Raw genomic sequence first — 15,102 nt, 5'->3', positions numbered from 1 at the left:
CCCTTTCCTCTTCTCCGGAGACCTGCGGGGCAGATCAGGAGGCCTACACATTTCTCTCGGTGTGGCCACCTTTCCTCATCCCCTCCCACCTCCCTTACACACCCACATGTGCACATGTGCACATGCAGTGTGAAAGAGCAGACAGTGCTCTGAGACTGGGAGCCACTGAGGCAGGTGAGTGTGAATAGAAGGGCCTCTTGAGGGACAGAACCTTGCTGAGCAGCTGTCTTGGTGGGGCTCCTGCCATCACCCCAAGAGTGAAACAGGAGCTCCACAGACCTTTCACCCCCAGTGGGACTAGGTGGCCTTGTCGGGAACGGGGGAGGCTGGCTGTGATCTGTGGCTCCTGCCTTGACACTACTGGCTCTCATCTCAGATACCTGGCCCTTGTTACTTCCCTCTCCTGTGGAGCCGACTGGGTCTTTATTCCCGAGTGTCCACCAGATGACGACTGGGAGGAGCACCTTTGTCGCCGGCTCAGCGAGGTACTGGCACTTCGTCTTGCCCTGAAAGTCCCCTTGCCCTGGTCCACTGCCGATGGCTTTCCTGTCCATCTGTTTCATGACGCTGACCATTTTGCCCTTTGTTCTCAACCAGACAAGGAACCGTGGTTCTCGTCTTAACATCATCATTGTAGCTGAGGGTGCGATTGACAAGCATGGGAAATCAATCTCCTCTGAAGACATCAAAAACGTTAGTATGGATGGAACCAGAGGGGCCGTGACACCTTACTAGCCGCGGGCCAATTCTCCAGTCCTTTCCGAGTCTCCCCTTAGTTCTTGTGCACATCTCTCCCTAGGTGTCCGGCCCCCTGGTTTCCTCCCACACAGGAATCATTACAAGATAAGAGGCTGAGTCATCCTTGGTTTATCTGGGTCCCTGCTTGATTCCTCTCCTCGACTCTGTCTCTCTCTCTGTCCCTTCAGCTGGTGGTTAAGCGTCTGGGATATGACACCCGAGTCACTGTCTTGGGGCATGTGCAGCGGGGTGGGACGCCGTCGGCCTTTGACAGAATCCTGGTAAGTCATGGGGCTCTGTGAAACCCTCAATTTGCCGTCCATCCCCAGCACAGGGGCTTCAACCATTGCTCACACCGCTCTGTCACCAGCCTCTGGACTGCAGTGGGCCTTGACTCATTGCCATGTGCTCAAGAGTTCTCTTTTGTTGCAAAAAATGATGGGAGACTTATGCTTCACTAGGGTTGAATATCTTACAGCATGAGTGAAAGATTAAGATCTAACCTTAGACACTCAGTTTGTACCCCCTATCCTACTTTCATCAAGAAGGGAATCTTACTCAGCCCCAGTAATCCTCTTGATAACTATAGTGGATATGGTTCCCTGGAACCAGGAAGAATCCTTGGGGGCTCTTCTGGCAAAAGGAGGAAGCATCATCAGGCTTTAGATGAAATGTGGGTCAGAAGGTAAAGCCCAGTGAGTTCTTGGCTGTAGTCCTTAAATGTGGAACTCAGCTCGTGATTTGGAAAGGGCCTTGAATGACCAGGTCCTCCAGGCCGAGACTAGATGGGAGGCTTGGACCAGAATGTCTTTGCTTCCTGCAGGGCAGCAGGATGGGTGTGGAAGCAGTAATGGCGCTTTTGGAGGGGACCCCGGATACCCCAGCCTGTGTGGTGAGCCTCTCTGGTAACCAGGCTGTGCGCCTGCCCCTCATGGAGTGTGTCCAGGTGGTGAGTACTGACCCCGATCCACCTTCCTACTAGCCCCCAGCCCCTATCCGTGTGAGATCTGATTGGGAGAGAGAGCAGCTTCCGGGGCTGCCAAGGTGGGTGCAGGTGGGGAGGCTGTGTGCCACAGGAAGGAACACGAGGGGAAGGCACTCGGGGTGCTCTGTGCAGGAGCTGTCCGCTCTCCAAGCCTCAGTTTCCCCATCTGACAGATGTTCCTAAAGAAGATGCAGACCGCTACATCCTACCTAATGAGACCCAATATCTCCTAATATCCAACCTCAGGAGACATGCAATCTCTCTTCACACATTATTAAAAGCAGTGGAATGTTATCAAGGTCTGGCTGGATAGCTCATCCCTCACTCTGATTTCTCCCTTGAACCATCACAAGGTTACTGATAAGTATTCACCTTGAGCTTGAGTGTAAGGATTGGAGAGAAGATGTGTAAGTGGTCTGGAAGATGCTGAGCGCTCAGGAAATATGGCTCTAATTATAGAGGAATCGCTCCTTTCATACCACAGAGCAGATGCAGTGGCTGGGAGCTGAGGTGTCAGGTTGCCTCTCAGGCCTGGCTCCCCAGCTCCTGGATGCTTCTCTCTGAGACTCAGGAGTCCTAATGACCTACAGGCCACACAAGCTCCAGCCTTGCCTGGAACCGTATCTCTGAAAGCCCCCCAGCTAAAGCACTGGCTCACAGAGGAGAAAGCAGTAGTTGGGAAGCATGGGGCAGGATCAGACTTTCTTGCTACGTGGTCATCTGCAGATGACCAGTCTTAATTTTCTTATTAGCTCAGAGGCCACCGTGAGGCTGGAGCCCTGGGTGTAGAATGGAGAGAGATGCTGTGTTATTTGTGTGTGCTCTGCCATCCTGCACATCTTCTAGTAAATAGAGCATAGCTTTAGCCCTTTTCTTCTGCTGCTCGTTACTCAGAAAATTAAGGAAAAATACAGACACTTCTCCTTCTGTGAAAGTCTGTCCGGGGGGTGGGGACTAGATGGGCAGGGTCCAGTCACAAGCCCAGAGCCGGGCGGAGTCTCAGTGTGGGATGGGAACCCAGCTGTGTGCGGAACCCTGCCCCGATTCTGACTGTTGCCCTTCTCCTCCCTCAGACCAAGGACGTGACCAGGGCCATGCATGAGAGGAAATTCGATGAAGCCATGAAGCTGAGGGGCCGGTGAGGAAATGACTAGGAGTTTGCTAGCCACAAAAATCAGACGTCAGAATGAAGCCAAAAATCGATGTAGCACAGACCCAAAACGGGAGCTTCTGTTTTCTTCTCTTACTGCTGTGCAATCGTTTCTTCCCTAGAGAACGAATTGTGAGATGGTCAGGAGGCTTGGTTCACCCCCGGATTCTCTCCCTGGCCTTAGCTTTTCACAGCTTGTCATTGCTCTGTGTGGACCCAGCTAGATCATGAGGGTCTCTAGGCAAGGTGGGGTGGTGCGTGGTGCTCAGGGGTGTTTGGTGAGTTTATGGCCTCTTTATACCCACCTGCTTCCCACTCCACCAATCCCTGCTCAGGCTCCACTCATGTCCTTGGAGGCTTGCCCTGTGGAACTTCAAGCGGGTTTATACTCACCCACACCCGGCCCCCAATTCCTGCTCAGGGTCCATGTCTGTCCTTGGAGGCTTGCCCTGTGGACCTTCACCCTGGGAACAGAACTTCAGACCAGATCCCCTTGGCTGTTGGCCTTGGGGAGTGGCCTGAAAACACCGCGCTCTCTCTCCTTTTTTAGGAGCTTCATGAACAACTGGGAGGTATACAAGCTTCTGGCTCACGTCAGACCCCCAGTGTCTAAGGTACTGGCAAGCTGCTGTCTCCCCCTGGCCGTCTCTCTCCCTCATCCTCCCGTTGTGAAGCGCTCCCCTCAGTCCACGCAGCCTTCAGCCTTGCTGACTTCTTTGCCCGCCTGTGTCTTCAGTGGGGAGACCTGGACACCAAGAAGTTAATTTTCTCTCACCCCAGATACAAGCCTGTGTTCTTAGTGTGCCCTGGATGTCTTGAACCCAAGACCCACATCCACTTCAGGGCTGACAAGATAGCATGCAAGGAAGGGGAAAGAAGCTCATGTGTTATTTCTCTGGGCAAATCTGTAATAATCACATCTAAGTATATTTGAGCCATCTCTTCCATTGGTGTAGTGGTTCTTAATATTTTATCTACACTAGCGTGATTTGGGTTGCTTATTAAACATGCATATTCCCTCCCTCCGAGGGAGATCAGATCAGGGGTGGGGCCAGGAATATGCAGGTTTTGTAAGCTCCCTGGGTGAATCTGATACAGCAGGTGGTCCAAGGATCCTACTTTGAGCAACAAACACTACTCTGGAGGGTCTCATGTTCATTTTGCAGTGATGTCTGGGATCAGGGACTGCAGCTTTATTGATCTGTGGTGAAGACTTCTGCTTCCCTGCAGTGGGGGAGAGGGCAGACTGTGCTGGCATTCCCTGGGCAAGGGATGTGGCATCAGAACCGTGAGGGACTCAGAGGCCAGCTCCCCTCACTGACCTGCCCTGTCTCCCTCTCTACTTCCTTCTGTAGAGCGGCTCCTACACAGTGGCCGTGATGAACGTGGGAGCACCGGCCGCAGGCATGAACGCTGCCGTCCGCTCCACTGTGAGGATCGGCCTCATCCAGGGCAACCGGGTGCTGGTGGTGCACGACGGCTTCGAGGGCCTGGCCAAGGGGCAGGTAGGAGGGCACTGCTGCCGGACAAGGAGCGGTTGTGCAGAGGAGGCATGCAGCCGCCGACCTGGCTGTTCTCTCATGTTCCCCTGTCCCTCACAGCCTTTTTCTTGGGGTTCAAGCAGAAGTAGATAAAGCAGTCCCCCCTTTTCTGCAGGGGACACATCCCCAGTGGATACCCGAAACTGTGATAGCACCAAACCCAATGTGTAGTTGATCCTTGAACAACTTGGATTTCAACTGTGTGGGCCCACTTATATGCAGAATTTTTTTTTTAATTTGGCTGTGATCTTCCTTGATCTTAGTTCCCCATCAGGGATTGAATCTGGGCCCATGACAGTGAAGGCACTAAGTCCTAACTGGACCTCTAGGCAACTCCTCAGAACTTTTCAATAGCAAGCCCTGTGGTACTTTATGATCTGGGATTGGTTGAACCCATGGATTCAGAGCGGTGGGCATGAGAGCTGACTGTAAATTTACATGCGCGTTTTTGACTCTGCAGAGGGTGGGCACCCCTATCCACATGTGTTCAGGGGTCAGCTGTGTACTACATGTTTTTCCTACACTAACAGGCAGGTAGCGTATACAGCGTGGGCACACTGTACAAAGGGATGAGTCACGTCTTGGGTGGGATGAAGCAGAATGGTGCAAAATTTCATCACGCTACTCAGAACACACAATTTAAAATTTAAGAACTGTTTATTTCTGGAATTTTCCACTCAGTATTTTTGGGCCAAGGTTGACGATGGGTAACTGAGAGCTTGGAAAGTGGGATCGCAGATGAAGGGGGAGCTGCTGTGTTTAATTTTAGGGCAGTGGGAAGAGGCAGGAGGCACTGAAATGAGCCCTTTGCAAACAACGTGTCTGATATAATTCTCTATCCCAGAGTTCAGCACAGGGCCCGGTGTAAGGTCTGTGAGTGAGCCAAGAGGTGGAGGGTGTTCAGTGAAGGGGAGAAGCCGGTGGCGCCTGGCGCCGCCCTGCCAAGGGGATGGGCTCGGCTCGAGCAGTGGTGTCAGACCATGATGCAGACCTCTGTGACCTCTCCCCTCAGATCGAGGAAGCTGGATGGAGCTACGTTGGGGGCTGGACTGGCCAAGGTGGTTCTAAACTTGGGACTAAGAGGTGAGTGGCATTCCAGGATTACCTCCACCTAGTCACCCTAAAGGCAGCCCTTGCACGCGGGCGTCAGTTCACTTGGTTTGGGTTTGCTGAGACCAGTGCTGTCGTCTGGGTGCTCAGAGGGCAGGTGTGTCCATCTAGACATCCCTTAGCAGCTCTGGCGTCTCAGAGCCCCAGCGTGTGTCCTTGGACCGGGTGAGAAGTCGGATAGGAAGGGGGCACCAGTTAGGAAATTATAAACACAGTGCCTTCTAACTCTTGCTTTTCTCTCCCTCGATTTTGCTGTCTCTTCCCCCAATTCTATTCGCCTCCCCTCACCCCAATCAACTAGGACTCTACCCAAGAAGAGCTTCGAGCAGATCAGTGCCAACATCACTAAGTTTAATATTCAGGGCCTTGTCATTATCGGGGGCTTTGAGGTGAGTGTTCCTGCCATTTCTTCCTCTCCTCCTGCCCCCACCCCCGCCTTCTCCCCCTCATTCTTGCCCCCGCGGCTGTCTTCTCAGGCTTACACGGGGGGCCTGGAGCTGATGGAGGGCAGGAAGCAGTATGATGAGCTCTGCATCCCCTTCGTGGTCATCCCTGCCACGGTCTCCAACAATGTGCCTGGCTCAGACTTCAGCGTGGGGGCTGACACTGCCCTCAACACCATCTGCATGGTGAGGGTCCCTGCAGCTTCCCAGCCCCTGGCTGGGGCTCCAGTCCCTGGACCGAGTCTGGGCTAGGAAGTGAGCCACTTGATTTGTACCAGCCAAGTGGCAGTGTGAGGAGAGTACTTCTCAAGCTCTGCATTTGCCCACACTGCGCTTAGCATGTTGTGTCCATCCTCCTCACTGTGAGTCCTCTAGCCTAGAGATGCATCTGTACTCCGCACACCAAGTGGTTTCTCCTTTCTGAGGCCCTACGTCCTAGCTCCCCTAGCCCAAGCACAGAAGGGTAGGAACAGCTTCCTTCTGGGGGAGGTGGTCCGCACTGCACTTGCCAGACGTACCCGCCATCCTTGTTGGCGAGAACTGGAGGGGGCGCTGGGGCCCTGCTGGCCTGGGGGGGACATCGCTCCGGAGTCGGGTGATGGTGGGGCCAGAGAAGTAACAAGAGTCACATCCCTGACCCTGTCTTTCTCTGACGTGTTGTCTTTGCAGACATGTGACCGCATCAAGCAGTCAGCGGCAGGCACCAAGCGCCGTGTGTTTATCATTGAAACGATGGGCGGCTACTGTGGCTACCTGGCCACCATGGCAGGCCTGGCAGCCGGGGCTGATGCTGCGTATATTTTTGAGGAGCCCTTCACCATTCGAGACCTGCAGGTAGATGGCTATCCAGAGCTTATTAGGAGGCTCTCCCCTGCCCCACTGGTTCCCCTGTCCCCATGGCGACCTAAGCTGTGAGAGCTCAAGGCAAGGACAGAGCTGATGGTCTGTGGAGTCCTAGGAAGAGCACCGGGCACGTGCTGTGGCGTGATATTCTGTATGTGGTGCCGCTCCTGTTGGAGCATTCATTTGAAGGGTGGCTGCAGCTAAGCCCTTTATGTGCCTTTTTGCATTTTATTTTCACAACAGCCATGCATGGGAGGGATTATCTCCATATTACAGATGAGCAAGGTTCAGTGAGGTTATAAAACTTCTAAACTTTGAGCAGGTGGTTTAACTGATTGAAAAAGTCATGTTCCCCCTACTTCAGATTTTCCTTGCTACCAAACGGACCCCTAACTCCATTTTTGAGGGGATTCCCTTATGATCCTCATTTCTAAGATCTTTGTTCACTGGAGCCACAGAGTGGAGGGTGGCAGGCTGTGGAAACTCACTACTCCAAGGGCCCAGCCGTCAGTGGAGGGTGACCCTCTCCCTCCTTCACGCCCGGCTCAAAGCCTAGATGGGCTGTTTTCTCCGCAGTGAGGCACTGCTGTACACGAACGCCACCCGTTTAGAAACCAACACCACAAGCAGGGGTGGCTCTCTGAGGGCCGAAGAACCGAAACCCCTAGAAAGGGAGATCGGGAGGGGGTGGGAAGGGGCTTCAAACTGACAGTTCCCACACTCTCTCCAGTGTTGCCTCTGCCTGCGCTGCCCATCTCAGCCGGGTCTTCACTTATCTGTCTGCACTGACCTTCTTAAAGGGATTAGGCGCAGGTCAGCCCTGAGCTGTCAGCAGCCCGCCCTCCTCATGTCCCTCTCCCTCCACTAGAGGCCTGCTCAGCCGTGTCCATGCTCAGCTGGGTTTAGGATTTTCCGTTTCATTTTCAGGTGAATGTGGAACATCTGGTACAAAAGATGAAAACAACTGTGAAGAGGGGCATGGTGTTAAGGTACCTCATCCCCGGTTTGCTTCTGAGTGAAGAGGAGCAGTAGTCAGGCTTCAGTCCTGGTCAGACTGCACCCCTGGCTGGCACACCCTGCGGAGTCTGTGGATACGGAGCAGGAGAGCCCGGACCGCGGGAGGAGACGGAACTGGGAGCGGCAGAGCCCACAGAGCTTGGAGAAGGCCGGGGGAGGGAGGGGCCAGCGCCCGGCTCAGGCTTCCATCTCTCCTGCAGGAACGAGAAGTGCAATGAGAACTACACCACTGACTTCATCTTCAACCTGTACTCTGAGGAGGGGAAGGGCATCTTCGACAGCAGGAAGAACGTGCTGGGCCACATGCAGCAGGTGCGGCATAGAGAACCCCCACCCAGCAGCCAGTCTCCCTCTGGCCTCCCACCTGCTGGAGGCTGTTGGGACCGCCCCAGCACGGGCCTGCAGGCTCTGTAGTCACGGAATCACAAGTCTGCCTTGGAATGGCCTGAGAGATTCTGTGGTTCATCCTCTTTATTTAGGGCAGAGTTTCTCCACCTTGGCACTCTTGCCATTTTGAGCTGGAAAATTTTTTGTGGTTGTTTTGCGTGTTGTAGGATGGCTCAGCAACCCCCCGGACTCTACTCACTAGATGCCCTCACTAGTAGCGTGCCCTCGCCACTTGTGTGATTGAAAAAAAGTCTCTAGACATTACCAAATGTCCCCTGGGGGGCCAGGTCATCTCCAGTTGAGAACCACTGCTTCAGATGAAGAAAATGAGGCTCAGAGAGAAGTAATTTTCCTAGGGCCACTAATCAGACTTGAGTAAGGCCAAAATGGGCTGGCCCAGTCTTTCCCCACACACCACGCTGCCTTCGTGGGCACCCTGTGAGATGAGTGCGGGCACCTTGCCAGGGTTGGGCTCTGTCTCCACTCACTAGAGTTTCCAGGGGAAAGGAATCTGCATCCAAGGCAGGCCTGCCTCACAGATGCTGCTAGTGGTCTGAGACCTGCCCCATCCCAAACCTTCCCCACTGATGCCGCTTAAGAGTTGACCTTTGACCTTCCTGTACCCACAGATGAATTCACATTATCTCAGTTTGAATGGGCTTATCAGCTCCTGAAGGAATGGGGTACTATTGGATAAAGTATGAAGACCTCTTTTCTGTTTTTCATTCCTTCCCATTTTCCCACTTACTTTTGCTTTGTTCAGAGAAACTGTATCATGTTTTATATTATTCTGAGGTGCTACCAGGGCACCCAAATTAGGTAACAAGGAATATTTGTTCATCGATAGTGACTGACAAAAGCTGCTAGGCTAGTGAAGGGCAGGGAGCTGACCAAGAGGCCAGTAAGATTAGGAGTAAATGAACAGGGTCATGCAGCCATGGAGCTAGAAGAGGCAACTGGGAGACCAGGCATTCCCTCGTACTAATTACTCCTAGAGCTGATAAACTGCCAGACGTGCCAGCCCAGTGCGCCCTGGTTCCCTGCCCGGTTTCAGGATTTCCTTTCATAGTTAGACTTCTGGATTCCTGTTTCTGGTTATAAACCTGAGACCCATCCTTTCATTTTTCTCTGTGTATTAGCGTGTCTTTGCCTTAAGAGTCCTGCCCCTTGTAATTTTTATCACTCTTTTTCCAGGGTGGGAGCCCAACTCCATTCGACAGAAATTTTGCCACTAAGATGGGTGCAAAGGCTATGAACTGGATGTCAGGGAAAATCAAAGAGAGTTACCGTAATGGTAGGTGGGATAAGAGGGCGAGCTGCTTTCCTAGAGGCCGGTTCCCAGCATAGAAGCTGACTGACTATCCCTGTTGCAGGGAGGATCTTTGCCAATACCCCAGACTCAGGCTGTGTGCTGGGGATGCGTAAGAGGGCCCTGGTCTTCCAACCAGTGACTGAGTTGAAGGAACAGACGGATTTTGAGTGAGTACATCTGCTTCCTGGGGTGGGTCCCTCCCCAGTAGTTGCTGAGATCTACTCTTCCCAGGCTGTTCACGTCTTCAGTCCTTTTTTCTTAGGATTAACACCTGTAGTCATACCTACTTAAGATCTGATGCTCAGGTCCCAAATTCAGCCTCTGCTGCTCCCCTTCTTCCTATAGCCTCGGATAGAAGTTGATTGGGGTGCTGAAGATTAAATCATCATCTACCTCATTCCTCTGTAGGCACCGCATCCCCAAGGAACAGTGGTGGCTGAAGCTGAGGCCTATCCTCAAGATCCTCGCCAAGTACGAGATTGACTTGGATACCTCAGAGCATGCCCACCTGGAGCACATCACTCGGAAGCGGTCCGGAGAAGCTAACGTCTAAGCCTCTCTGCAGAGAGAGGAACGGATTGTCTGATCATGGTCAGCTCACCCCAAGAGATCCAAGTCCGTGTATTCTCACATGTTTCAGCTCATTTTCCATTAGGTTTCCTTTTATTCTGTAACTGCAGCCATCGCAGCTCTAGCCAGGGAGCTGGGGCAGGGGCCATAAGTGGATGCTCCCTGTATGTAGAATTTCTCCTGACTTCGACCCCAGCTTCCCATGTCACACAAGGCTGGATTCCTCTAGTACTACTGCTCGATTTCAGTTACTCGGTTAGAATTTTCCTAAAAATAAGCTTTATTTATTTCTTTGTGATAACAAAGTCATGGTTCCTCTACGACTATTAGGACAGCGACACACCATAACTACACTAATAAATGCCAACTGGTCACTGTGCTTTGGATTCTCCTCTTATCATCTTCACAAGTGCATTCCTGTCAGCCCCAAGCAATGGACTCTGCCCACACGGACACCCGGGAAAAGGCAGCCCATGTGCTCACCCCGTGTACTTCTATTCTTGGACTCTCTTGACTCTGTACGCAGGGTCCCAGAACACAGGACAGCATCCTCGCCCTCATCCCACAAGCGGTCCCTCCCGCATCCTCTGTAGCCAAGGGCACTCCCATCTTCCCTAAGCATAAAGTTATGTTTTACCTCTTCATCATACACCCATTACCCAACTTTGCTTTTTTTCCAGCCATTCCCTAATCTCTACTCTGACAATCCAAGGTTCTTCCTTCTCAACTTTCCCCTCTGTGCTCCTTCCTGGATGAAAGCCAGACTCCATCCCGGTGGGGTGACATGTACATTTTGAATGCCTGGAAAACAGAGACATTCAATTCTGGACCTAGTTTGGTGGGTTGGTTGAAATACTGCTTTGGAAAACGATGAGTTCTTGTTCAGCTCAGTTTGTTTTCTGTTCCACGCTTCATCATTAGCAAGTGCCCATGTAATACAGTTGGTCTTCAGGACTGGGTCTACATACTGCGCCCTGAGCTGATGGGATGCTGCCCTGTCAATGAGAGGTTTGAGATTAGTCTCCAAGAATCAGATCCTGGCTCTTGGCACAAGCATACATATCTCTCCCACTAACACAGCTTCCTCACTTTCTTGTTGAAGCAGGAAGGTTTGGGGTTTTTGGAGGAACAGAGGAAAGGACTATCTAGTACTTCACTTTTGCTGGCTGTCCAAAGTATAATTGCTACCCCCTAGAAACAGTTCTAAAAGATGACCGAGAAGTCTTGTCAGAGTCCAACATTAATTAAAGCAGCCAAATGTTCTCTGTACAGTTCTTTAAGGGGAACAGAAATTAATAAATATCAAGCACCATTATCACTGATTCTTCAAAACAGCTTATACAGGTGGTGTGACAGCCTCAGAGATAAGGACACTGGGGCTCAGGGCGATAACGTAGAGAAAAGTAGGAACAGCAGAAATTTCCAAACTTGCTTTTAGACCTTTTTATTTCTTTTCCTTACGTGAGCAAAAAACACCAATAACAAAAGGACAAAAGCAGACATACTTTTTCAAATTAGCTGTGTCAGCAGATTCTGTTCATTTTATTTATAGTTCCCAATCAGTTAAAAAAAAAAGTCTTTCACATTTGCATAAGGTCATCTAGAATCAACAACTTGATCTAGCTTAGGAACATGAAGAGGAAGAGTACTTAGACTAAGTATTGTTCACTAAAACAGATCTCTTTTGGGTAGGTGGGTCATCTCAGAGAAAGCTCTTGTAAGTGCTCTTCCCCCACTCCCCAACTCCACCCACACCACCAATGTCTTTTTGTGTAGATCAGTAAAAAGCAAAGTTTCCAAAACAACTGAAAACAAACTCCAAACTCTCAGCAGAGTGAATGAAAGACCCATGAGAAAAGGCAGCCGCTCATGTCCTCCCCTGCAGCAGCAGACACCTCCCTCAATGGTGGGTGCGGGAAGAGCCTGCCAAGCCCACTAGCACAAACTGGCTGTCAGGAAGAGAAAGAACTGCATTCGAAGAAAAGTTCTTAGGACTGCTTAGAACCTCCTATCTCTTCTACTGCATGGAGAGCAGCAAGATAATCTTTCTAAAATAACATTGCTGAACTACTGTAAGCCTTGGGCACACTCATGGAAAAGCAGCAAAAACTCCCTTCCCTTCAGTGGTGAGAAAGAAGGGGCCAGTCCCTTTTGAATGCCTGGGGATGATTCTAGGGACATTCGGCCCAGTTCTGAACCTGTGCACCATCTGAGGCGGTAGTATCTTCATCTTTGGGCTGCAGCTGTTAGCTGGAGTTTTCTTAAACTTCTTCGCAGATCAATTAAAATGTTTCTAGAGGGATTCTTCCGAAAGTTAATCATGTTCCCAAAGGCAAACTAAATGCACATGCTATAAATACTCTTCATCTGCCCAGAGAAATTCAGTCTCACTGTTGATTTCTTTCCCTAATGAGGGTTGGGGAGACCTCTTTCTTTGCAGGGTGCAATATAAAAGGCCCAGTAAGCAAGAAACAGAAACAAAAGTGAGGGACATTTTTTTGTTTGCTTGGTTTGGGGAGGGGAGGTGATGTGAAGGTTACTGTTGTGACATGTTGCTTTGAAATATAAACCACACAACAGGAACAACTGTTTTCCCTGTTTTCCAAGACAGACGGTGCTGCAGGGCAAAACCTTATGCAGAGTTGCCGGCCTGACGTCTCCTCCAGGCTATTCTACAAGCAACAGGTATTCCTTTAGAGAAGCTGGCAGAGGAAGGCCCTTGACGGCATCCGGCAGATACTGGAGTCCCAGGCTCCGGCGCACAGCATAGCGAGAGAGTGTTTTGAGAGTCCCGGGGGCTGAGCACAGAACAGTCAGCTTTTCACACAGCTGCTGGTCTTTGGCCACTTCTCGTGGCATGGTGCCGTTTTTCCTCAATTCAAAGTGTCCAACAGCTCTGTGGAGGAGCTCAAAGCAAGAGTCCTCTTTCTCTGTCCCAAGTCCCCTGACCAGCAGAGCCACTAGGCGGGAGATGGGCGTCTGGCCTTTTAGGTTGATGACTCTGACCTCTGCACCATAATCAAGAAGGATGCTGACGCTCTCAAGATTTCCCTTCATGGCAGCCCAGCTGAGCGGGGTGTCATTGTTGTAATCCAGGGCGTTGACAGAGGCCCCACTCTCTAGGAGGGCCCGCACACACTCAGCATTGTTCTTAAAGGCTGCCCAGTGAAGTGGGGTGTCTCGGTTACCGTCCAGTGCATTGGGGTTTGCACCATACTCCAACAGGACCTCCACACAAGCCTCATCTTTTTCGGCTGCATAGTGGAGGGCTGTTCGGTTGTAACCATCCAGGGCATTCACCTGTGAAGAGGGAGCGACTATATTACAGTGTATGGACGATGGGCGGGCAAAGAGGCTTGCATGTGCCTATCCACTGTCTTTGCTATGTAATTTTGTGAACATGCAGGTCAACAAGCAATTCCCAGGGAGCTGTGATCAGGATGGAGCTAAGAAGCAAGTAGGAGAACAATAGTCCCCAAACAACCAACACTCTATTATGTCCATTGGTTAGCTGACCTGCATCATCTAGGGTTTCGCTGCCACATTCTTATTTAATGTTCCCTAGGACCTCGACCACACAGTAAGGGGGAAGAAACAGAAGTCTAAGTCCTTGTAACTACTCTGAAAGACATTTATTGGAAGGCAGCTTGAACATATTGGTCAGAGTAAAGGTTCTGGATTATTCTACTTATCCTAACTCACTCTGTATCCTGTGGCTAATGGCAACCAGACTGAAAAGTAATAAAGTCAAGGTTCTGCCCATGTAGCTCTGCGGTGTTTTTTAATCACACAGAGCAGCTCAGAACTATTCATCCAAGTCAGCCCCCTGCAAACATATGTTGTGGGGTCACGAGAGAACCTGGAGGAAAACATACAGAGGAAAAAGCACAAATCCTCCGATGGTGAAAAGCCACTGGCTTGATAAACTCAGCATCTCCTATAATATTTGGAGGCTACATAGATTTAATTTACATCCTAGGTTTAAATAGCGAATTTTCTCCCCCATAAAATGCACTTAAAAAAACCCACAATTGAAATATTTAACTGAGTTCTACCTTCTATTAGCTAAAAACTGGCCCCTCACCCCGGGGATAGTCTCACTTTCATCACTGCTATTAATCACTGGCTTTCACTTCAGGGTCACTCACAAAAGTTACAGGATAGTTCATGACAGGCAGAGAACAGCATGGTTGTGTGGAGGTGGGGATGCTGGGGGCTAGAACAGGCTTACCCACCAGCATGTCTGGGGCCTGCACACCTGCTTCATGGCATCTTTGATTGAAATGACTGCCTCAACCTGTGCACCCTGAAGATGCCACAAAAACTGTCAAAACTGCTACTTTATTAACAGGCACTTAGTATAATAATTACTACATGCCAGTGTTCTAAACAGTTTCAACTTTATGAAGAACACACCATTTATCATCCTCATTTTACAGATGGGGAAGCTGATGCAAAGAAAGGTTAAGTAACCTGTTCAAGATCACAAAGTTGGAAGTGACAGAGGTGGAATTCAAATCCATGAAGTCTGGGTCCAGACTCTCTATTCTTTTATTCATTATACTATGCTGCTTCTTGCTAATGCCAATAAAAGTTAATCTTTTTTTTTTTTATGTTAAGATACATCAGAAAGAAGATAACAAGATATGGTAAAACAGAAAAAAATGAATGGGCAGAAAGAGCACAGGTAACTCAATTCCGAGGAAGGGACTGACCCACTGATTTATTTTCCAGTGATAGACACGTGAGAAGTGCACCCTGGTGGCAGGTCTCAAGTGGTTTAGATTGAATCAGGGTTGAGGGGACTGAACAGTCAAAAGAGGATTAAATAGAAATATAAACAACCCCAGAAGGAAGGTAGGGAGATTAAGGGGAGATAAAAATTCCCTCTTCCCGGAGCCATGGTCAGTGTATGAAAGAAAGGCAATGGAATGAAGTACTTTGGATGATTTACCATTACATTTTGTTTGAATATTGGCCACACCAAAGTTACCTAGAAGGTGGGA

At 50.3% G+C, this 15,102-nt stretch overlaps 2 protein-coding genes across 13 annotated transcripts in view; one reads left to right on the top strand and one right to left on the bottom strand.

Annotated features, from left to right (window-relative positions):
- The window catches only part of PFKM (phosphofructokinase, muscle), a 43,274-nt gene extending 32,799 nt beyond the window's left edge, over window positions 1-10,475 (top strand). For all 3 annotated transcript variants that reach the window (XM_020907762.2, XM_020907765.2, XM_020907764.2), the window contains 16 exons: window positions 377-485; window positions 598-693; window positions 927-1,019; window positions 1,562-1,687; window positions 2,797-2,861; window positions 3,424-3,487; window positions 4,229-4,378; window positions 5,427-5,497; window positions 5,826-5,913; window positions 6,001-6,153; window positions 6,637-6,801; window positions 7,738-7,799; window positions 8,028-8,139; window positions 9,409-9,508; window positions 9,588-9,693; window positions 9,935-10,475. In XM_020907762.2, coding sequence (XP_020763421.1) covers window positions 377-485; window positions 598-693; window positions 927-1,019; window positions 1,562-1,687; window positions 2,797-2,861; window positions 3,424-3,487; window positions 4,229-4,378; window positions 5,427-5,497; window positions 5,826-5,913; window positions 6,001-6,153; window positions 6,637-6,801; window positions 7,738-7,799; window positions 8,028-8,139; window positions 9,409-9,508; window positions 9,588-9,693; window positions 9,935-10,079 — 1,705 coding nt within the window. In that variant the 3' untranslated portion in view covers window positions 10,080-10,475. The remainder of the gene's footprint in view (window positions 1-376; window positions 486-597; window positions 694-926; window positions 1,020-1,561; window positions 1,688-2,796; window positions 2,862-3,423; window positions 3,488-4,228; window positions 4,379-5,426; window positions 5,498-5,825; window positions 5,914-6,000; window positions 6,154-6,636; window positions 6,802-7,737; window positions 7,800-8,027; window positions 8,140-9,408; window positions 9,509-9,587; window positions 9,694-9,934) is intronic.
- Window positions 10,476-11,524: 1,049 nt separating this feature from the next.
- The window catches only part of ASB8 (ankyrin repeat and SOCS box containing 8), a 32,050-nt gene continuing 28,472 nt past the window's right edge, over window positions 11,525-15,102 (bottom strand). For all 10 annotated transcript variants that reach the window (XM_020907784.2, XM_020907777.2, XM_020907782.2 and 7 more), the window contains one exon: window positions 11,525-13,396. In XM_020907784.2, coding sequence (XP_020763443.1) covers window positions 12,764-13,396 — 633 coding nt within the window. In that variant the 3' untranslated portion in view covers window positions 11,525-12,763. The remainder of the gene's footprint in view (window positions 13,397-15,102) is intronic.

The sequence above is a fragment of the Odocoileus virginianus genome, chromosome 24, assembly GCF_023699985.2.
Source record: "Odocoileus virginianus isolate 20LAN1187 ecotype Illinois chromosome 24, Ovbor_1.2, whole genome shotgun sequence".
NCBI classification, from domain to species: domain Eukaryota; kingdom Metazoa; phylum Chordata; class Mammalia; order Artiodactyla; family Cervidae; genus Odocoileus; species Odocoileus virginianus.
The sequence above is the reverse complement of the archived record's forward strand: the minus strand, read 5'-3'. Positions and strand labels throughout refer to the sequence as shown.